General features: G+C 43.5%; 1 protein-coding gene across 1 annotated transcript in view; it reads left to right on the plus strand.

Annotated features, from left to right (window-relative positions):
* Window positions 1-20,520, plus strand: part of arfgef3 (ARFGEF family member 3) — a 42,267-nt gene extending 21,747 nt beyond the window's left edge. Inside the window, exons 20-42 of the mRNA XM_056436105.1 lie at window positions 144-359; window positions 1,107-1,217; window positions 1,608-1,758; window positions 2,173-2,478; window positions 3,515-3,648; window positions 3,851-3,996; window positions 4,895-5,074; window positions 5,145-5,286; window positions 5,880-6,002; window positions 6,705-6,808; window positions 7,123-7,267; window positions 7,356-7,484; window positions 8,553-8,729; window positions 8,880-8,994; window positions 9,812-9,914; window positions 11,300-11,431; window positions 13,074-13,204; window positions 14,993-15,211; window positions 15,327-15,498; window positions 16,298-16,399; window positions 17,264-17,583; window positions 17,761-18,169; window positions 18,906-20,520. Coding sequence (XP_056292080.1) covers window positions 144-359; window positions 1,107-1,217; window positions 1,608-1,758; window positions 2,173-2,478; window positions 3,515-3,648; window positions 3,851-3,996; window positions 4,895-5,074; window positions 5,145-5,286; window positions 5,880-6,002; window positions 6,705-6,808; window positions 7,123-7,267; window positions 7,356-7,484; window positions 8,553-8,729; window positions 8,880-8,994; window positions 9,812-9,914; window positions 11,300-11,431; window positions 13,074-13,204; window positions 14,993-15,211; window positions 15,327-15,498; window positions 16,298-16,399; window positions 17,264-17,583; window positions 17,761-18,169; window positions 18,906-19,097 — 3,959 coding nt within the window. The 3' untranslated portion in view covers window positions 19,098-20,520. The remainder of the gene's footprint in view (window positions 1-143; window positions 360-1,106; window positions 1,218-1,607; window positions 1,759-2,172; window positions 2,479-3,514; window positions 3,649-3,850; window positions 3,997-4,894; window positions 5,075-5,144; window positions 5,287-5,879; window positions 6,003-6,704; window positions 6,809-7,122; window positions 7,268-7,355; window positions 7,485-8,552; window positions 8,730-8,879; window positions 8,995-9,811; window positions 9,915-11,299; window positions 11,432-13,073; window positions 13,205-14,992; window positions 15,212-15,326; window positions 15,499-16,297; window positions 16,400-17,263; window positions 17,584-17,760; window positions 18,170-18,905) is intronic.
* Window positions 20,521-23,440: the final 2,920 nt, after the last annotated feature.

The following is a 23,440-nucleotide window of genomic DNA, read 5'->3' on the forward strand; positions in this document are numbered from 1 at the left end:
TTACTCAGACAATTATTGATTACACTCAGTAAAACACTCAGTAACATTTCTGCTTCGTTGACGTCGTCTTCACGAACGTTCAAGAGTCCGATCTGTTGCGTCACAACACTAATTGTCCCCCCTCCTCCCCCGTTGTGTTCCAGGGGCCGTGTTCTCTCGCTTCGTCCTCACCGGCGTGTGGAAGAACCTGATGGACGTGCTGTCCACGCCGCTGACGGGCCGCATGGCGGGCAGCTCCAAGGGCCTGGCGTTCATCCTGGGGGCGGAGGGGGTCAAGGAGCAGAGCCAGAGGGAGAGGGACACCATCTGTCTGAGTCTAGACGGCCTCCGCAAGGCGGCGGCGCTCAGCTGCGCTTTGGGTGGGTCAACACGCGTCGTCTCGTGCATCTTTGTTCTCTTTCACCCCGCAACACGGAGAGGTCAAAGGTCAGGGGTCAATGGATGATACTGAAGGTCGATTAAAAGATGCAACAGCCCAAGAGCTGGAAAGGCTAAAACGACGTAAAGGTGTGTGTGTGTGTGTGTGTGTGTGTGTGTGTGTGTGTGTGTGTGTGTGTGTGTGTGTGTGTGTGTGTGTGTGTGTGTGTGTGTGTGTGTGTGTGTGTGTGTGTGTGTGTGTGTGTGTGTGTGTGTGTGTGTGTGTGTGTGCTTTCAGCCGCACCAAATATTTTCAGCAACAATCACTCAAGATATATATATATATACATATATTTATATTTTTTGTTTTTGTTTATATATATATAGATATATATATATACATATATATTGATATTTATATATATATGTGTATATATGTATATTTATATATATATTTATATATATACATGTATATATATAAATATATATATATATACACATATATATATTAAATTAACCTGAACTCATTTTAAATAATATATATATATGTATATAAATATATATATATATATATATATATATATATATATATATATTAAATTAGCCTGAACTCATTGTAAATAAACAGTTTGCTGCACTGTGTGTATTAAATACAATATCTAATACAACACGGTACAAAGAGATAAGATGGATAAGACGTGTGTGTTTATGTGTGTGTTTATGTGTGTGTGTGTGTGTGTGTGTTTCAGGTGTGGCTGCCAACTGCGCCTCAGCGTTGGCCCAGATGGCTGCAGCGTCGTGTGTGCAGGAGGAGAAGGAGGAAAAGGAAGTGGGAGAGATGGGCGACGCCATCGCACAAGGTACAGAGAGCAGCTCGCACGCTGTGATGAATACACACACACACACACACACACACACACACACACACACACACACACACACATATACACACACAGAATTTGATTTGGCAGCATCGGCTTCACACTAATTCCCAGGAGGCCACAGCTCTGGCAAAAAAAGACTTGAGTGATTTTCCGGTTATCCATCTGTACGATTCTCGTGCAGCAACTCCTTCAAATGTTGGCAGAAACCTCCTGCAGCATCATCACATTTTATTAAACTGACATACCGACTATGAGTTTGATAAAGTGGTATCGTGGGAAGTTTGTAGATGCTCAATATTTTTATTTATTGGAACTTCTGTGCCTACATGTGTACTGTAGGTTTTACATGTGTGTGTGTGTCTCCAGTGAAGCAGCGCGTTGAACATCGTCTGGAGCAGATCGGCCGTCCTCAGGGCGTTCGCCTCCACACGGCTCACGTGTTGTGTATGGACGCCATCCTGAACGTAGGACTGGAGATGGGTAGCCACAACCACGACTGCTGGCCACACGTCTTCAGGTACACACACACACACACACACACACACAGATACTTCAATATGCAGCGAGGTACTGAATGCTGCTCAGCTTATCTATAGATTACTCAAATGTTCTGTAGGCCAGTTTCACCATCTAATTCTTCCACATACATTTTATATATATATATATTTTCAATTACTTTCCAATTTCCAATTATATTTCACAGATTTTAAAAAAAACACTTTTGGGGAAATTACCTGCTCTGAATTGTGTGAAGCAAAAAAAATGTATAAGCTTAAAAAAAATTGAACAATTGAACAATTTACAAAGTTTAGTCGGTTTCATTTTCCCACAAAAATGAAATTATTACATTTTCAGGAAGCTGCAATATCCTTCTGGGTGTTGAATGTTTTTAAACGTCAGAAAACAAACGCGGTGTGATTCTCTCCCTCAGGGTGACTGAATACATCAGTTCAATGGAGCACACCCACTTCAGCGACGCCGCCTCGCAGCCGTCCTCCCTGACCACCATCACCCAGCAGAGCCAGCAGGCGGTGGACCTGGGGATGGAGCTGAGCTGCGAGCCCAGCCCGGAGGCCTCGGAGCTGGGCCTCAGCCAGCCGGTGATCCAGCCTCTGTCCATCCAGGAGCTGCTGAGGGAGAGCAGCAGAGGCCGGGGTCTGGACCTGAAGAGCGGCAGCCTGATGACCGGGACCAGTGCTGCCAAGGCTGTGTGTACGCTGTCGACGCAGGCGGACAGGTAGGGCACGGATATCACAACGCAGCTTAGATTCATCTCTGTAATCATTCATGAATGATCTTCTCTTTTGTTGTTGTGGTTCAGAAATATATATATATATATATATATTTTGGTTTTGGTTTTGGTTTTTAATATATCTATTTTATTTAATATTTTATTTTATTTTTTATTAAAGAATATTTTTATAATAACATATTATATATATTTCTAAGATATAAAGAAATATTTACTTTAATCATTTATTTTTGATTTATCTCTATTCATGAATGATCTTTTTTTTTTGCTGTGGTTCATAAAAAAAATCTATATATATATCTATAGTGTATAAATATATAAATATATATATATATATATATTGTTTTAGTATCATTATAAATCTCAACCCGATCAAAGTCTTTTTTTCATTTAATTAATAAAGAATATTTTTCTTTACAATAACATATTATATGCATATTTCTAAGTTACATAGTTATAGAGTTATTTATTTTTTATTATATTATTGAAATGTGACATTTGGTGTTCAGCAGGAGATGCTTTTCTCATAACGACCACCAGATGGCAGCAGAGCGCCACCTGAGAGTTTGAGGATTACATCTAAAATTAGGTCAGGGTCAAGGTTAGAGTCCTTAGGAGTGAAAAAGAACAAGTGTGTGTGTGTGTGTGTGTGTGTGTGTGTATATATGTGTGTGTGTGTATGTGTGTGTGTGCGTGTGCTGCACATATTAAAGTTTGGCACAAGCAGGGAATAAACTGTGTTTATTTCAAGGATCATCTCTTATGTAACCGGTTATCTAGGCTGCTTTTAGGAGGGGGCGGAAAAGAGAGTTCCCTCTGATCTCCTGCAACAGATGGAGAGAATACAGAAAACACCACGACGCCAGAGCATCGTAAACACGCCCAAAAACAGAGAGCGGCGAGGGCCTGGAAACGTAGTTCATGTGCACTCGAAATATATTCACGAAATGACACATGTTTCTCATCACTTCAACAAGCGTGTGTGTGTGTGTGTGTGTGTGTGTGTGTGTGTGTGTTCCAGGTTGTTTGAAGAAGCAGCTACCAAGCTGAACCTGGTGGGTCTGGTCGGCTTCCTGCAGCAGCTCAGGAAAGCGTCTCAGTCCCAGCTGTTCGACTCTGTGACTGAGACCGGAGACTATTCACTGGCAATGCCAGGTACACACACACACACACACACACACACACACACACACACACACACACACCGTGTTGCTTCTGTCAATACACTCGTTCCCTAACTCATAACTCTATCCTTCATCGGTAGCCATGCAGCCGTAAAGCGTTTGATTTTTAAAGAAGTGATGATGCAACAAGTGTGTGCGTGTGCGTGTGTGTGTGTGTGTGTGTGCGTGTGCAGGAGAGGCCAAGTCGACCCTGGACCGGCGCAGCGCTCTCCATCTCTTCCGCCTGGGCGAGGCCATGCTGAGGATCGTCAGGAACAGGAACCGCCCTCTGCTCCACGTCATGAGGGCCTGGAGCGTGGTGGCGCCCCACCTGGTGGAGGTAGGAACTGCACCGCAGGAGAGAGGTCACTGGATGACCTTCAGGACACAGACGGAAAGATTCTTCTTCTCCTCTTCCTTCTGCCTTTTCTCCTTCTCCTCTTCGTCCTTCTTCTTCTTCTCCTTCTTCTCATTCTTCTTCTTCTCCTCCTCCTTCTTCTTCTCCTTCTCCTCTTCATCCTTTTTCTACTCCTTCTTCTTCTTCTCCTCCTTCTTCTGCTTCTTCTCCTCCTCCTTCTCCTCCTCCTTCTTCTTCTACTTCTTCTCCTTCTCCTTCTTTTTCTCTTCCTTCTTCTACTTCTTCTTCTCCTCCTCCTTCTTTTTTTCTCCTTCTCCTCTTTGTCCTTTTTCTTCTGCTTCTTCTCCTCTTCCTCCTTCTCCTCCTTCTTCTTCTCCTGCTCATCCTCCTTCTTCTTCAACTTCTTCTACTTCTTCTCCTCCTCCTTCTTTTTTTCTCTTCCTCCTCTTCATCCTTTTTCTTCTTCTTCTTCTCCTCCTCCTCCTTCTTCTCCTCATTCTTCTACTTCTTCTTCCTTCTTCTTCGGCTTCTTCTCCTCTCCTCCTCCTCCTCCTCCTCCTCCTCCTTCTTCTTCTTTTTCTTCTTCTTCTCCTGCTTTTTTTTTCCTTCTCCTCTTCGTCCTTTTTCTTCTGCTTCTCCTCCTTCTTCTTCTCCTGCTCATCCTCCTTCTTCTCCTCCTTCTTCTACTTCTTCTTCCTTCTTCTTCTGCTTCTTCTCCTTCTTCTTCTCCTCCTCCTCCTTCTTCTTTTTCTTCTTCTCCTCCTCCTTCTTTTTTTTCTCCTTCTCCTCTTCATCCTTTTTCTTCTGCTTCTTCTCCTCCTTCTTCAACTTCTTCTTCTCCTCCTCCTCCTCCTCCTCCTCCTCCTACTCCTCCTCCCAGGCTTCGTGTCACAAAGAGCGCCGCGTGTCCCAGAAGGCCGTGTCCTTCCTCCACGACGTCCTGACGGAGGTGCTGTCCAGCTGGGCGGAGCCGCCTCAGTTCCACGTCAACGAGGCTCTGTTCCGGCCCTTCGAGCACATCATGCAGCTGGAGCTGTGCGACGAGGACGTCCAGGACCAGGTAGAGTCGCGCGGACGCATTCCTCCAGCGCGTGGAGCGCCTCCTCCTTCACGTGTCGGTGTCCCCGCAGGTGATCACCTCCATCGGCGAGCTGGTGGAGATGTACTCCCCTCAGATCCTGTCTGGGTGGAGGCCTCTGTTCAGCGCTCTGAGGACCGTCCACAGCAGCAAGACGGACACCAAGGAATACCTGCTGGGGGAGTACTCCATGGGTACGTGTGGCCGCTCCGTGAGACGGGGAACACCTGGAACACCTGGAACACCTGGAACACCTGGAAAAGTCCTGGAATTAAACATCTTTTTTTTAAAATGTAATAATAATAAATTCCTTTCTCCTCACTTCCTCTAACACTCTCCGTCGACTCTTTCTTCTCCTCCCTCTCATCCTTCCTTTCCTCTTTCCTCTCCTCCTCCCTCTCCTCCTCTCATCCTCCCTCTCCTGCTTTCTCTCCTCCCTCTCCTCCTCTTTCTCCTCCTCTCTCCCTATCCTCATCCCTCTCCTCCCTCTCCTCCCTCTCCTCCGTCTCCTCCTCTTTCTCCTCCTCTCTCTCCTTCTCCCTCTCCTCTCTCCCTCTCCTCGTCTCTCTCCTCCTCCTCCCTCTCCTCTCTCCCCATCCTCGTCTCTCTCCTCCCTCTCCTCTCTCCCTATCCTCGTCTCTCTCCTCCTCTCTCTCCCTCTCCTCCTCCCTCTCCTTCTCCCTCTCCTCGTCTCTCTCCTCCTTCTCCCTCTCCTCTCTCCCTCTCCTCCCTCTCCTCTCTCTCCTCCCTCTCCTCGTCTCTCTCCACCTTCTCCTCCTCCCTCTAGGGAAGTCCCAGGCTCCGGTGTTCGATGTCTTTGAGGCGTTCATCAACACCGATAACATCCAGGTGTTTGCCAACGCGGCCACCGACTACATCATGTGCCTCATGAAGTTCGTTAAAGGCTTAGGTTCGTCTCACCTGTCCCCGCTTCCTCTTCCCGGTTTGTTTTGTACATGTGTGTGTGTGTGTATATCTATATATATATATATATATATTTGCAATTTCCCACGTTTTCTTCTTGCACGATTACAAATTATCTTCTTCTTTTTTTTATTTACATTTTTATTTTGACTGTCCCTGTTTTATGTTGTATTGTCTGAAACTTTGTGTAATGTGCTGCTGCTGTCAGGACACTCTAGTCAAGGAGATTTTTAATGAGGCTTTTCCTGGTTAAATAAATTTAAAATAAATTTAAAATATATTTAAAATAAATTTAAAATAAATTCGAAATCATTTGAAATAAATAGAATAAAAATGTAAAATATATAAAATAAATAAATTTTATTTCAGATGATATTTTAAGATGTAACATTTCATAGAGCACTGACCAAATACTGTGGCAAACTAAAAAAAATAAAACTAAAAAAAACATTACAGAGAGAATCTGTATTGTCGCCTCATTAATCAGCTTCATGACTTTGAGCTTTCACAGTTCTGCTTGTTTTTCCATCGTATACAAAAGTCACCTTGCACAGCAACAATAGCTTTGCAAGTCATTATCGTGCGTGTGCGTGTGTGTGTGTGTGTGTGTGTGTGTGTGTGTGTGTGTGTGTGTGTGTGTGTGTGTGTGTGTGTGTGTGTGTGTGTGTGTGTGTGTGTGTGTGTGTAGGAGAAGTGGACTACAGGGAGATTGGAGACTGTGTCCATCCGTCGGGCTTCAGCTCCACTGACCTCTGCCTGCCTGCTCTGGACTACCTCCGCAGGTGTTCACAGGTACGATGTTTTTATTGTGTTATGAGCTAATTATTGCAGCAAAAAGTTATAATTTTTATTTAAATTTCTTTTGTAAAATATTTTCAAAGTAAAAGTTCTCGACCCTTTTTTATTTTTTATTTTTTTATTAGATTTATTTAGATTTTCCAAATGAACTAGATGAATACAAATAGGGGTCCAGCCAAGTGCCATAATATGACATTAAATATTTTTCTGTACTTCACGAGATTATTAGTCCCAAATACCGATCGGGCGAGAGGCGTCCGCGCACGTTATTGATCACGTGACGTAGCGATAAGCGTTTGATTTGACAGCTGCTGGCCGAGATATACAAGATGCAGAATAAGCCGGTGTTCCTGGGGGCGCGGCTCGCCAGCCTGCCGATGAGGTCGCAGGAACGCTCCATCAGCACCGAGAACGGGATGGACTGCGTCCTGCAGGAGTTCGACGACGACACGGGTAACACGCGTGTTTTCTCTCATCTCCATTTTCGTAGTCCTTTTTGTTCTTTCAAAAATGAATGAAAAATCAAACGTGACGTCCTCAGGTCTGATCCAGGTGTGGATTCTGCTGCTGGAGCAGCTCACGGCGGCGGTGTCCAACTGCCCCCGGCAACACCAGCCGCCGACCCTGGAGCTGCTGTTCACGCTGCTGCGGGGGCTCATCGACGTGCCAGGTCACACGCAGACATTTTGTTTTTCGGACAATTTAAAAAGGACAGCGATCCTTTACATAAAAACAAACAAAAAAAGAAAGTGGAAGTGGAATTGTTCTTGGAGGGCCAAATGTGTCACATGACCTCAATTCAAGTTCAATTCAGATGATTTTATAGAACCCGATATCAAAAATTACAAATGTGCCTCAGAGGGCTTTACAGTCTGTACGACACCCCTGACCTTTGACCTCTGACCTCTCACATCGGATCAGGAAAAACTCCCAAAAAATAGAAGAAAAACTTCTATGGAGGACAGAGGAGGATCCCTCTCCCCCTCTCTCGCCTCCTCTCTCTCCTCTTCTATCTCCTCCCCCCTCTTCTCCTCCCTCTCCTCCTCTCTCCTTGTCCCTCTCCTCCTCCCCTCTCCATCTCTCTCCTCCTCTCTCCTTGTCCCTCTCCTCCTCCCCTCTCCATCTCTCTCCTCCTCCCTCTCCTCCTCCCCTCTCCATCTCTCTCCTCCTCCCTCTCCTCCTCTCTCCTTGTCCCTCTCCTCCTCCCTCTCTCTCTCTCCTCTCCTCCTCTCTCTCCTCCTCCCTCTCCTCCTCTCTCCTTGTCCCTCTCCTCCTCCTCTCTCCTTGTCCCTCTCCTCCTCCCCTCTCCTCCTCTCTCTCCTCCTCTCTCCTTGTCCCTCTCCTCCTCCCTCTCCTCCTCTCTCTCCTCCTCTCTCCTTGTCCCTCTCCTCCTCCCCTCTCCTCCTCTCTCTCCTCCTCCCTCTCCTCCTCTCTCCTTGTCCCTCTCCTTGTCCCTCTCCTCCTCCCCTCTCCTCTTCTCTCTCCTCCTCTCTCTCCTCTTCTATCTCCTCCCCCCTCTTCTCCTCCCTTTCCTCATCCTTCTCCTCCTCCCTCTCCCCTCTCTCCTTGTCCCTCTCCTCCTCCCCTCTCCATCTCTCTCCTCCTCCCTCCTCCTCTCTCCTTGTCCCTTTCCTCCTCCCCTCTCCATCTCTCTCCTACTCCCTCTCCTCCTCCTCTCTCCTCCTCCCTCTCCTCCTCCCTCTTCTCCTCTGTAATTTGCTGCGTCTCCTCCCTTCAGGTCCGGGCTTCGCCATCTTCTCCGTCATCCAGCTGCTGCTCCCCGTCATGGCGCTGTGGCTGCAGCGTAGCCACGGCGACCACTCCTACTGGGACGTGGCCGCCGCCAACTTCAAGCACGCCATCGGCCTGTGCTGCGAGCTGGTGGTGGAGCACGTCAACAGCTTCATCCACACGGGTGAGACGCAGCGGGGGAAGGGAGGGGGGGAGGTCTTCTCTTCTTTCTTCCCATTTTCCACACGGTACAACCTTCACATTTGTCATGAAACTGAGGCCGCTCCATCTCCAATCCCGTGTGTGTGTGTGTGTGTGTGTGTGTGTGTTGCAGATGTTGGGTACGAGTCTCTGATCAACCTGATGTTGAAGGACCTGTTCAAGCTGCTCGTGGCGTGCGTGTCCGAGCCGGCGGAGACGATCTCCAGAGTCGGCTGCTCCTGCATCAGGTGAGTCAGCACCTCCTCGTTGAGAATCACACGAACGCACAGAGAGCCGGTTCTCAATCTCTCTCTCTAGCTCTCTCACTCTCTGTCTCTCTCTCTCTTTGTCTCTCTGACTTTTTGTCTCTCTAGCTCTCTCACTCTCTGTCTCTCTCTCTCTTTGTCTCTGTCTTTTAGTCTCTCTCGCTCTCTTTCTCGCTCTCTGTCTCTCTCTTTGTCTCTGTCTTTTAGTCTCTCTCGCTCTCTGTCTCGCTCTCTTTCTCGCTCTCTGTCTCTCTCTTTGTCTCTGTCTTTTAGTCTCTCTCTCTCGCTCTCTCTCTCTCTCTCTCGCTCTCTGTCTCGCTCTCTCTCTCGCTCTCTCTCTCTCTGTCTCTCTCTCTCTCTCTCGCTCTCTCTCTCTCTCTCGCTCTCTGTCTCGCTCTCTCTCTCTCGCTCTCTGTCTCGCTCTCTGTCTCTCTCGCTCTTTGTCTCGCTCTCTCGCTGTTTCTCGCTCTCTGTCTCCCTCTCTCTCTTTCTCTCTTGCTCTTTCTCTCACTCTCGCTCTCTGACCTTACCTTACTTAAAATTGATGTGAGAGCAATTGGTCTAAATCATTTAAACTTTTCGGGCAAATGGATTTTGGAACAGGGACCACAGCATCCTTCCAGACCTTAGATATATGCTGTGTATATATATATATATATATATATATATACTTTTTTGGTGGGATTTACATGAACAAGAATTCTAAATAATACCAACATCATTGTAAAAGTGTTTTCCGATCACCTTTCCTCTCTCTGACCTAACCGCTGACGTTGCTATGGCGACCCGTCTCTCTCAGGTACGTCCTGGTCACAGTGGGTCCGGTGTTCACGGAGGAAATGTGGAGGTTGGCCTGCTGTGCTCTGCAGGACGCCTTCTCTGCTACATTAGAGCCTGTCAAGGTGCACACACACACACACACACACACACACACATTTAATACCTAAATGTAGTCTTTTAAAGCAGTTTCAAATTGGCAGAATTTTACGTCCAATAATTTATCTGTGAGGGTTTTATTGATTATCTGACAAGGGAATAAGTTCATGTTTATATACAACATATACAATCCAAGTTTTTTATACATTTTGTTGCTCCATTAGAAGAAGAAAAAAGGTTTCAGGACTGAAGAAGTCAAATCGGTGGATTCATTTGTGTTAATTTGTGTTAATTTGGTTCTGATGGGACTACCTGCTGTGGTTTAGTCCGCTGGGAGATTTTAGAGTCTGGGATCCGACCCCTGTTGTTCCATTTCAGCTCCACAGGGGACGGCTCGTAACCTTGTGTGTGTGTGTGTGTCTGTGTGTGTATGTATGTGTCTGTAGTGGTGACACTCTGCCAGGCATTTTGTTTGGTGGATGTTGTGTGTTCCTGCAGTTAAGCAGCTTTACATCTTAGAGAGCGTGTGTGTGTGTGTGTGTGTGTGTGTGTGTGTGTGTGTGTGTGTGTGTGTGTGTGTGTGTGTGTGTGTGTGTGTGTGTGTGTGTGTGTGTGTGTGTGTGTGTGTGTGTGTGTGTGTGTGTGTGTGTGTGTGTGTGTGTGTGTGTGTGTGTGTGGTCTTTCTGCCTCGTCATGCACAACAACAAAAACATTGGAGAGAGGGAGAGAGAGAGAGAGAGAGAGGAGAGAGGAAGAGAGGGAGGGAGAGAGAGAGAGAGAGAGAGAGAGATTAGTAGGTCAACAAGAAAGGGAGGGAAATATATATTTATTTACATATATAGATATAGATATATAGATATATATATATTATATTTGTGTGTGTATATATATATATATATATATATATATACACACAAAAAGCACAAGCACTTTACCTTTGCCTGAAACACCCGCAGCCTGTACAGGGTGGAGCGTCGGCCCTTAAACACGGCTCAGTCCTTAACGTGTAGCTTATGCTCTCACACACGTCAACACGCAACCTTTCACTGGTTTCTATAGAAAAGCTGAATTATTATTATTATTTTATAAGCACTGCATTCAGGTCACATGAGGTTTAATGTACAGGCTGTATTAAACTGTGTAAGACCTCCTGAGTTCATCATGGGGGGGAATTTAAAAAAAGAAGTTCATCTGCTGGGAACACTTGTAGTTTTAATGAAAAATATAATATACCGGTTTTCACAATATTACCCGAAGCTCCATATTATAGAAGTGTTATTGCCTCATGTGTAAAGTGCATGATAACACGTAATAACACTGGTTGTTACTGGTTGTCCAGAGGTTGTGCGAGTAACTCAATGAAGATGTTCCCTCCATTGAAACACTCCTCTCTCTCTCTCTCCTCCTGTAGAACCTCCTGGCGTGTTTTCACAGCGGTTCGGACAGTTTCTCTGGGGACGCCTGCGAGGTGAAGGTGGCGGCTCCGTCCCACTCCCCTGCAGCCGAGGCCGAGTACTGGAGGATCAGAGCCATGGCTCAGCAGGTCAGATTTAAACGCAGCGTGAGAACCAAGTCCACCTTTTTATTTTAGCAGGACAGCGAAGAGGTCCAGCTATGCTTGAGTACAACTTTTTTATATTTTCATTCATTCATCTATTTTTTTTTTAGCATTAACCCTCTGGGGGCTGGGGTGATTTTCTCTCGATTTTACACAATTTCTTGAATTCACCTTTCATAAGCCCCTTGCATATGACACATACATGTGTTTTACATTTTACAGAATTGCAAAACAATCTCAGCTCTCTATATAATGAGGCACAAGTGTCCTAAGACACACGTGTAAAGAGATAAAAGGGCCATAAAGCCCTTAAACTCTTCACATCTCTTGTAAAAATATTAGTGCTGTGAAAAATAACGCGTTAACTCAGTTAATTCAATTACAGGTTTAACTAGTTTTTTTTTTTTAACGCATTTAACGCATGCGCAGAATGAGCTTCCAATCCGTCTGTTGTTGGTCGTTGGGACGAAAAGAAAGTCACTTGCAAAATGAGCTTCCAATACACCACTTCAATCTGAACTCTGTCCGCTCTCATGCAGACGGTCTGTTCATCGGTAATGATCCTTCCGCAGCTTCACCTCCGGAAACCTTGTTACGACTTTTACTTCCTGTAGATCAGGGTCTCAACACGTCGATCGCGACCTGCCAGTCGATCGCGGCGTGATGTCGGTAATCGCATGACATTATGTACATGTTTCTGTCTCTCTCGATTGCGTTTACATATCGATCTCTCCGTCGTGGATGCGGAAGCTCCGCGATGGCGCATCGGGACCGAACAAAAAAAAAATTTGTCCAATCCTTCACTTTTGCATTGTATCATGGTGGAGTTAATGGTTGACAAAGAAAAAAAAAAATCTGTAACCCCTCCCTGTTACCTTTACATTTACATATTTTAACAATTTGAATTAAAACCTCCAGAAAATTATTAGAATGAATATTGCTTCCCAAGTTTAAGTGTGAGGTACTTTATGTTTGTTTGTTGACTACCTAAATAGCCCTTTAAATAAATAAAAAAGTTGATATTTCTTATATGTTTGACAGTGAAAAACAGCCTGGGGTCAAATTGACCCCAAAGAACACCGACATTAAACATTGAATGGGGTCAAATTGACCGAAAGGTAACAGGAGGGTTAAACATTCTGTTTAGGATGAAGATGTATTAATGTTCCATATGGAAGAAAACTGCTAAATAACTGCTGAGTTGCAGCACCATTGTATAGAAGAATGTATAAATGTATATATCCGTCTTTTGTCATAAATCTCTATGTTCTCACAAAATATACCGAGAATATCGGTAATATGTGATTAATCATGATTAATCCACAAAAACCTGTGATTAACCCGATTAAAAATGTTAATCGTTTCACAGCCCTAAAAAATATACCTACAAACTATGAATAAAATGGTACATGCATGTAAATAAATGTCTAAAACCACATTATTTGTACTGCGCAACAGAATTATGTTGCAATCTTTTACCAAATTTCTCTCAAAAACAAGTTTTTTTGATCTCAAGAGAGGAAACTGGTTTATTATTATGAAATATTTAATATTGGATGCCACTAAAACTTAAATAAACTAAACACGACCCACTAAGCAGTCCACTGCGGCCCTCTTTGTGCCCCAGGTCTTCATGATGGACACCCAGTGCTCCCCGAAGACGCCCAACAACAAGGAGGGCTTCGAGCACGCTCAGTCGTGCCTCCTGATCATCGAGCTGCCGGCCGACCAGCAGGCCAACGGGCATGCTCAGAAGAGGTGGGCGGCGAGCACGCCGACGCACGCTCACACAACACGATGCATGATGAGGATGAACTGACTTGATCTCATTCTACAACTTCACACCCAAATTAAAACCACACTCGTCTTATCCGGACCTCCAAAATACATTCTGACCAAAACTCTTAATAATACGCACATGAGCCACGTCTCAACTATTGAAATGTATATAAGGTCATTTTATTTTAAAGTGCACAAACAGGCTGAATCAATGGGGATAAGGCAATCTGTTGCGTTGGAAAACATTAATTAGAAAAAAAAACATTTTAACTCCTCCTTATTGATACAAAATGTGTAAAAACATGCATTTAGATTCATTAAATTTACATTTAGATAAAAAAATATATATTTACTGTGCAGTAATACTTTTCCACCATTTAAAAAAAGGCTCTTTTTGACTTTTGGCTACGAGCTAATGTCGTACTAAAAAGCCAAAGTTGCTGATAACATGTGACGACACACTTTTTTTGTGACTTTCTGTGTGTTTTTCGTTTCCAGCCACTACAGTTATTTAGAAGACTTTTTTTTAAATGGAAATATCGGATGGATTACAGAAGTTAAGGATGTTACCTGCCAGTCTTTCTCGAAGAGAGAGTTTGAGTTCACATAATTCTGCACATTTTAAAACCAAAAGGGAGAAAAGTCCGGATGAATTTAAGTATTTTGGGGCAGCGTTTAACAACAGATAAACTATCAGAACATCCTTTGTTGTGGTGAGGGCATCTGGTTATGTAATACAGTGGCTGGGAGAGACGGGCATCTCCCTGCTGATCCTGGGGAACTCGTTTCCATAGTTACATCATTGGTGTTGATCCTTTACATGGGCTTTGCTCCTCTATTAAACTGTCTCCACAGTGGTTCAAATAAAGTTTTTTTTAGTGTAAGTGGAAACTAATTCCTTCGACTCTGATTATTCTGCACAAGTTGTGTTAAAGTTTGTTACCTTCGCATTGAAAATGCGGAAGGTTATGTTTTGATCGCTGTGTATTTATTTGTATGCGTGTTATTCGCATAACTCAAAAAGTATTAAACCGAATCGCATGAAATTTGGTGGGATGATTGGTTATTATCCGGAGACCATTTGATTAGATTTTGGGATCGATCGGGTCAAAGGTCAAGGTCAAGGTCATGAAAAGGTCAAAATCTTCTTTTTACCCTAATTTGTATCCAATTGGCATGCAACTAATGCCAAAATGTGGCTGTGGCGAAGGTATGCACTCTACCGAGTGCCCGTTCTAGTTTGATATAAGTTAAACGGGGTTAATTCAGTTCATCTTTTTTCGACGACTTTTCTCTTTTTTTTGGATTTTCCGCTGGCCGTCGAGGCAAATTCAAGGAAACAGATTATTTTTCTGACTAGTCTCTATCAAGTTGTGCAGTTTGATAGATACCCTTTTGTTTCTGTCATCACGTCTTAATAATACTCTTTTCATGTTATCATGTTATCATATCCTGCTTTCATGAAACAGAGCGTGAGAATTTGAAAATCCAAATGTTAATTGCTTGGGTTCGGTATTTCTTTAACAAAGAAAAACAAAATTACAATTCTTAAACATGCCCTCTTCTTTTGTTCAAAATGTACGAAAACAGAAAATCTGTCTAAATTCTAACCCTCGCTCTGCTTGTCTTTCTGCCGTCTTTCTGCTGGTTGCAGGAAAATAGGGTAAGTCTTCGACATCGCCCTCGCATGAAAGAAATTGTCTTTATTGTCCTATTTCATTCAAGAACTGATCGGACCGGCTTCCTGGTGTTTTCTGAATCCTGCAGGATCCCGTTCCGGACCATCGTGGTGAGCCTGTTGTCGCACCAGGTCCTGCTCCAGAACCTCTACGACATCCTGCTGGAGGAGTTCGTCAAGCAGCCCGAAGGCTACGAGAAGGTCACGCCCGTGACCTCTGACCCCGGCCGGGCAACCGTGGGCTTCCTGCGCTACATCTCCATGACTAACTTAGCCATCATCCTGGATCTGCTGCTGGACTCGTACAGGTTACTGCGACCAGACACTCAAACCCTATGCAGATGACAGTGTGATATAGATGTGTAATCCCCAAAATAATGATGATCACGATGTTATCTTACCTCCTGATTTCTTCTTCTGCAGGACAGCACGGGACTTTGACACCCGGCCGGGTCTGAAGTACCTGCTGATGAAGGTGTCGGGTGTCTCCGGGGCGGCTAACCTTTACCGCCAGTCGGCCATGAGCTTCAACCTGTACTTCCAGGCCCTGCTGTGTGCCACGCTGAGCCAGGACGACGGCATGACCGCACAGCAGGTCAGCAACTCTTCACTTGGTTTTTTTATTTTTTTATACTTATTATTTAGGTATTTTTTACAGAAATACATGCTTCAAAAGAGGAAATGCATATTAATAATGAAACATAAAAGTAAAGTTTAAAAAAGTAAAAATGAACACTCTTTACTTGTTTTTTTTATTTTGGTATGCTTTATATTTTATTTTGGTATTTTTTACAGAAATACAACCTTCAAAGGAAAGAATGTATAATAATAATAAAACATAAAAATAAATAAAAAAAGTATGTGAAAATGAACACTCTTCACTTGTTTTTTTGTTTTTTTATACTTGATATTTTTTTCAGGTATTTTTTACAGAAATACAACTTTCAAAAGAAAGAATGCTGAATAATGAAACGCAAAAATACATTTTTCAAAAAGTAAAAAAGTAACCATGCATATAGCCAAGAAGGACCATAAGGAAACACAAAAATGAAAATGTTAAAGCAGAAAAATTATTATAAATAAGGAAACAATTAACTTTAGAAAAAAGTTTAGAGCTGAACTCGTACATTTTGTTCGTTTAAATCACTTCTTAAAAGCCATTTCTAAAGAACAGCTTTAAAGTGATGTTGTCCTTTTATGCAGTTCTTTTACTGTTTATTTATTTATTTATTTTGTATTTAATTTTTTTATTTTATATTTGTACCATTCTATCTGTTTTGCCTTGATTCTCTGTAGAGCACTTCGTAAACTTTGTTTTTAAAGGTGCTCTATAAATAAAGTTCATATTATTATTTCATGTTAACAATCGTGTGTTTTTGACGAATCGTGTTTAGGTGAAGAGGATGCTGTATGAGGAAGAGGAGGGGAGCTCTGACTCTTCTCTCCCTGGCTCTGCTTCGTCAGAAGATGAAGACATCTTCGAAGAAACAGCACAGGTGATTTTTTGTTGTTGATTTTTATTTTATTTTATATAAATGTTCTGATTTATTTGATTATAATAATTTAGGATAGGAATATATAAGCATTTTTGCTTTTCACTATACCTTTTCAGTCTTTCTGTTTGGTATATTATAGAGAATAATATTGTATTGCAATGATTGACTGAATAAAATACACAACAACAACAAGCGCACACACAGACACACACACGTCTGTTCTTCAGTAATAATGGGTGTATAAAGAAATACAGAATATTTTTTTGATTGAGATAATAAAATAGTGAGTCAACTTCTACTCAGTTAATTAATTAAAGCTTTTAATAGTTTAAATTAAAGATGGATCATTAACTGCAGAGAACAAGTTGTATTTATTTATTTTACGTGTCGTAAAAGGTAGAACAACAGTAAAGAATGGAGGAGCAGCAATCGCCATAAAACAAAAGAAAAGAAAAAAGACAATGAAAACAGTGCACGTCATTTCCCTTTAAGATCTCCTGATGTTTTGAACATGCCAGACGAGAGAAAAAAAAGATATTTAAAGATGCGTGTTGGTAAAATTGTATCCGCACCTGTATCTCTTAGAAATTCTGTGTGTAAATTGTCATAAAATTACTGCTCATCGGCCCTGAGAGTATATTAATAAATACGAAGAGGTCACAGTGATTGACAGGTTACCATAGAAACAAGACGACACAAATATAAGATATATAAATTGTCCCTGTTATCCCTTTAGTGATGTCCTCTTGATTTCAGCTCCGTCCCTCAGAGGGTTTCGTCACTCTTCACCCTCCTCTTGCAACGAATAAGCTGAATTATTAACATTCTGATATCATAAATGTATTTATTTTGGCGGTCCCTCAGGTCAGCCCCCCCCGCGGCCGGGATAAACGTCACCACTGGCGGGCGCCCGTCCCGTCTCTCGGCGTGCAGCCGCTGAGCGGCGCCGACTGGGCGTGGCTGGTCAGGCGCCTCTCCAAGCTGTGCATGGACCTGTGCAGCAGCTACATCCAGATGCACCGCGACCTGGAGAGCACGCTGGAGGAGATGGCGCTGCAGAGAGGAGCAGGAGGAGGAGGAGGAGGAGGAGGAGGAGGAGGACTCTTCCAGTCCGAGAATTCCACTCCGACTTCGGCCGGCGGGCTGTCGGCGAAGGGGACGCCGTCGGAGGAAGGCGGGTACAGGTCACCGGGAGACACGCCCACGCCCAGCACGGCGTCCAGGTCGGGCCTCTCGGCGTTGTCGTGCGGTTGTCATGGCGACTTGGTTGACCTCTTGTTCCATTTAAAGCGACCCCCTTTTTTTTATTTTTCCTCCTCGCAGCTGCACGGGAAGCCTGCCCCGCGACTTCCGGTCCGGAGGCGAGAGGCGGGACTCGGGGATAACGGGCGGCTCCGTGGGAGGAGCTCCGGCGGCGGCGCCGGACCCGGGAGGAGAAAGGAATGGTGGGAAAGCGCCGGGAACAAACTGTACACCATCGCCACGGACAAGACCATCAGCAAGCTGATGGTGGAGTACAAACGCAGGAAACAGCAGCAGCCGCCGCCGCAGAGCCACGTCAACCTGTTCATGAAGGAGCAGGGCCGGGCGGCAGGGGAGAGGAGGGGCCCCGTGGAGAGGCCCCAACATCTCGTGGACCAGCAGGTGGCCCCGTTGAGGCACTCGGTCAGCGCCGGGCCGGAGGTTCTGAGGAAGGAGAAGAGGCCGCGATCAGGATCGAACATCAGCTCCCACAGCATCTCCATGAGGGACTCTGAGGCTCAGATACAGGTGCGGAGACGTCTCACCGCCACGCACGGTTAAATATCCTCTTAAAGATCACCTGATTTCAGTTAGTCAGGTGAGATTAGGGGTGACGGAACATTTATTAGCAGTTCAAGGTTGTTGTTGGCAGATCAGGGATGGCTTTATGACAGAAAATAGTAAAATAAGCCACATTTTAGCTTTATTTGTTCAGATTCCCCCGTCTTTGAAGGTCCATTTGGGCAGTGTGTAAGTTTTTGTGTGTAAAACTAAGAATTGTTATTATTCTTAGAATTAACCAGACCAACACAAATTCAGTCAAATTCACAGAAAAGTGACAAGTCAAATTAAACTAAAGGACCTCAGGTGTGTGTGTGTGTGTGTGTGTGTGTGTGTGTCTGTGTGTGTGTGTGGTCTTTCTGCCTCGTCATGCACAAGAAAAAAAACTTTAGAGAGAGAGAGTGAGCGTAAGAGAGTGAGAGACAGAAAATAAGAGAGAGAGAGAGACAGGATAGTAGGTCAACAAGAAAGGGAGGGAGGTATATATATTTACAAAACAAGCACTTTACCTTTAACTGTGTGTGTGTGTGTGTGTGTGTGTGTGTGTGTGTGTGTGTGTGTGTGTATATATGTGTGTCTGTGTGTGTGTGTGTGTGTGTGTGTGTGTGTGTGTGTGTGTGTGTGTGTGTGTGTGTGTGTGTGTGTGTGTGTGTGTGTGTGTGTGTGTGTGTTCGTTGACATCTCCTTGCCTCTCCCCCTGCAGGCGTGGACCAGCATGGTCTTGACTCTCCTGAATCAGGTCCTCCTCCTGCCCGACTCGGCGTTCCTGGCGCTCCAGCCGGCGCTCTTCCCGTGCCTCAGCCAGCTCTCGTGCCACGTGGCCGACGGCCGCGTCCGCCAGGCGCTGCGCGACTGGCTGGGCCGCGTCGGCCGGCTCTACGACATCACCGGGTGACACTGCGGCGAAGGGAAAGGAGCGAAAAACAAAAGCGCCGAAAAAGAGCGCGCGGCGGGACGGAGAAAAGAGGAATTGGGTTTGCCGGCGCCGCTGTGCGGTGGATTGATGGGAGGGTTTGGCAGACCGACAGTCTGATGTAACCGGCTGGTGGCCTCGTGTGGATCGGTGGAACTTTTGGGGACATCGGCGAACGTCATGTGACTTTTTTTTTTTAAAGGAACAGTTTGTAGGATTTAGCGGCATCTAGTGGCGTGGTTGCACATTGCAACCGAGTGATTTACCCCCACCCCCGGAAAAACCCAGTTTGTCCGCTCTGGGCCACTGTAGAAAAAATGGCGGCCTCATTCTGAGCTAACGTGCACCCAACGATTCTTAGTTTCAGCTAACGGTAAACCAATAAAGACGTATTATATTCCATTCATGCTGAAGGATCCTTCCCAAAAACACTCGACGCTGGCCCTTTAAGGTTTTGATTGCAATGAAGGAGTTAGTTTGTTTGTGATTGTTGATCTTTTTTTACGTAATATCGTCACACTATGCTAACTCCAACGTGATAATAACATTGAGTTATTGCTTCATCCTAATTGGATGCCGACCTCAATTCGATGCAATTAATCGTGGATACTGTTAGGTTTTTTTAAAAGGTGCCCCGAGGAGTTTTCTATTCACATTCGGAGCATTAATCAGTTTTTTTTAGTCCACGACTGCCAACAGCTGTTGAGTTCAAAGAGTTCAGTTCTTCCAGCCGTTTGGTCGAGCGTGAGCTTCAAAGACTCGCTCATCAAAACTTAACTCCACAGCACCCCATGTGGTCAGAAACTCAACAGGGTACCTTTTTTAATGTAAAAATATCTTTATTTATGAATTCTTTACAACTTGGGGTCGTATTTTCAACTCCGTTTTGGCCATTATTACCACTCGTCATGAAGAAAACGATGAATAAGAAAATATACTGTGTCTCATAACAGGACAGATCACGAGCATTTGAAAAACGAATCCAGCTAAAATTCGGTCAATCGGGTTTGAATATCGTTGCATTTATTTTTTCCCAAATCAGAGAGCGATGTCCGTTGCGTCCGTGAGAGAAGGCACTTTGCATTTGAATAGATTGTTCGTCATAAATTTGTCGCTGCGATGCATTTTCTATACCCAGCTTTAAATCTTGTGCCTTCTTATTTACTCATCCACCTTCCACTGAATGTCTGAATGTTTATTATTCACTCTTAAACCTTCTGGAATGAGTGGATCACCAAGATGGAGCGTTCAAGTACTTTATTTTACCCGAAAAACCACGTACAGTATGTGTGTTTTAATGTGGAAGGCCTAAAATATACAACGCTTTATTTACCGCTGTTACGCCGTTTATGTGTGTACATGTATTTCTAGAAATGCTTTATTATTTAAGATAATTAACGTGTCATTTTGAGCATTTTTTTTATTTTTTATTATATTTCATCTGCAACTTTTTAAACATTAACCTCCCAAGTAGATTTTTTCTTTTCTCTTTTGGATCAGTTATCAAAGTTGAAGTCTTAAGAAATCGTCTTTTTGTCCGTCCAGAACACAAAGATATTTATGTAACAATGTTACAACAAAAGTTAAAGTAACAATTTCTTTATTCTATTTAGGAACTTTATAACATTTAAGGCGTGAAGATTTCCATGAAATTGACTAAGTGAATTCTTGCTCTCCAGAGGATGAACCCTTCAGATCTCAATGACCACATGACTTCACTGATTCTTCATTGTGACGCCAGAAAATCATTGACAGAATAAGCTGCTATTATTATTATTATTATTATATATATTTTAAATACTTCTTTATATATATATATTTATAAATATATATATATATTTATAAATATCATATATATAATATTTATATATATATTTATATAAATAGTATATTCATCCTATTTATATATATAAATATTATATACATACTATTTATATATATATATCTATAAATATTATATACATACTATTTATATATATATTTATATGTATATTTATATATATATGATATTTATAAATATTGTACCGTTTGCTACCCGTCTTTATTCTGCATTAATCTGCCGTCTTTAGGTTGTCATCTTCCACCGCTCTCACCTGGATAATACTAAAAACAGATGCAGCAACCAATCAGACATCAAGTTACACCCTTTGTGTTTCTTCATGCCGGTGAAGACGAGCGTGTTGAAGTGATGCTGACTTCAGCAGCTCCGACCATATTGAGGGTCGGCGTGCAGGTCAGGAAGGGGAGGGGCATTCGAAGCTCCTAAGAAGATGTACTCTTCTTTTTTTCCACCCAGTTTGTCAACATCTCTTTCATCCGTCCCTCTCGTCGCCGGCTTCCTCCCCTCCTCTGCTGAATCCCTGTTCATCTTTGACAGATGTCTCTCTGAATGACCAAAACCGGCGAATATGCACCTAAAAAAACAAGACACTGAAAGACTCCTCAGCCCAGTATTTATTGCAATCGCAAATCTCAATTTAGACTTTGAGTAAAAGACAAGCGGCGACTTTCAGGACCCGTAAAAATGAAGTGCCTTTTTTTTTAAACGTGCATTCTTTCTAGTGACCACCAGGGGGGTGACCTCTTCTGGTTTGCTAAAATAAGTCAGATCGATAGAAGTCTATGAGAAAATGTGCCTTCTTCTCACTTGATTTATGACCTCACGTAAACAAAATATTTAGACAACAATTTAACTCCTCGTTTCGCCCGTCTGAAGTAACATCGAAAAACAAGATGGCCGACAACGTGGGATGAAAAAACTCCACCCGGTTACTCTTGCGGCAGTGAGGGGAAGGATTTAGTTGGTGTTAAGTCCATGGCCACGTTTACAGCTAGAAAAAAAAACAGCAGTCGACTTATGTGCAACCAGTTTGTGTGAATTTCGCCTGGTTCTCACTCTGATGGTTTTACATATTGTGTGCGTTTGCATATCTTATGTCGACGAAGACGAGAGCTTTACCACTCGTGTGCGTAGAGATTAGGACGAAGATGATCTGCAGATTTGATGCATTTGGGTAAAGTTCAAAAACTGAAAAGATTTCCCCCCCACAAAGTCTTTTTAAGCTCTTATTGCTCTCCGTTATTGTGAAAGCTGCTTCTTTTGTCCTTTCCCTGGTCAAAGCTGTAATCTCATTTGTATGAATAGTTTACGGTAAAAAAAAATAATAATCGTCTACAGTTTAGCGTGCAGTCGAGGGATTACCGGGTCCCCGAACAGATTGAAGGCGGAGTGACCTAATGCGATCAGAGCAAAGACTGTCACGCCGGGGTTAGGGTGGACCCAAATGCACGACTCAGGAGACAGATAATTCAAATAAAGATCATTTACTGAAAGCGTCGTCAAGATCGGAACAGTCAGAATAATCAAACTATGGAACGCTCGAAGGCTCGGTCAGAAAAACACAAGACAATCTGGCAGAGGACAAGTGGAAGTGAGGGAGCTAAATAGTGAGGGACTAATGAGGGGATGGCCTGCAGGTGAGAAGGGCGTGAGGACCAGGTGAAGGTAATGAGGGACTAACGAGGTGATCAGAGGCAGGTGAGGGGAGTTGGACTGACGAGATGGGAAGCAGGATCTGGAATGACATGATATAGTGACAGGATGAAAACAACAAAAAGGAAGGTGTGGAGCTAAACTGTTATAAAGACAGATTGTGGGAAAAATCACCTTTTTTTGAAGAGAAGAACTAGCTGGGAGAAAAAAAAGTGTAAAACTTTAAAAGCTTTATACGTCGTGCTGGCGTCGTACGACCCAGACATGTGACCATAGTTACAAAGTGAAAGGGTTCGTGGCGGAGGGAGTCACGAGAACGTAGAACTAGAGGAGTAGAAGGTACGGCCGGTCGGGAGATCCGTGCAGGCCTTACCGTCGAGATGAAATGATGCATTGTGGGAAATGAAGGATTCACTGTTTTTCTAAACGTGACTCGTAAACATCCTCCGGTGCTTCGATTTCAACCGTGTGTCTCACCTGACCTCCAGCGTCATGGAAGAGACGTTCAAGAACCCTTTAAAATGGACTAAATGAATAAATTGCAGTATTTTTATCCATAAATACGATTGAAATTGCATCTCTTACTAATATAATTTATAACACGGTACTTATATACTTATACATCCAGGTGAAGTAAGGGCGATTGTTGGCTGAGAGAACATGGGACCACATTTTATAAGTTTCCACATTGCTGAGTCTCATTACTTTTTTTCTCTTCTATGATTTTTTTATAATTTTTTTTGCTAGACCTTAGTTGGAACTCTGTTAACTTTAACTAGTTTCTTCGCTCCAAAGAAAAAGTGTGTGTGTGTGTGTATTTCATTGCAAATTG

This window comes from Pseudoliparis swirei, chromosome 17 (assembly GCF_029220125.1).
Source record: "Pseudoliparis swirei isolate HS2019 ecotype Mariana Trench chromosome 17, NWPU_hadal_v1, whole genome shotgun sequence".
Lineage (NCBI taxonomy): Eukaryota > Metazoa > Chordata > Actinopteri > Perciformes > Liparidae > Pseudoliparis > Pseudoliparis swirei.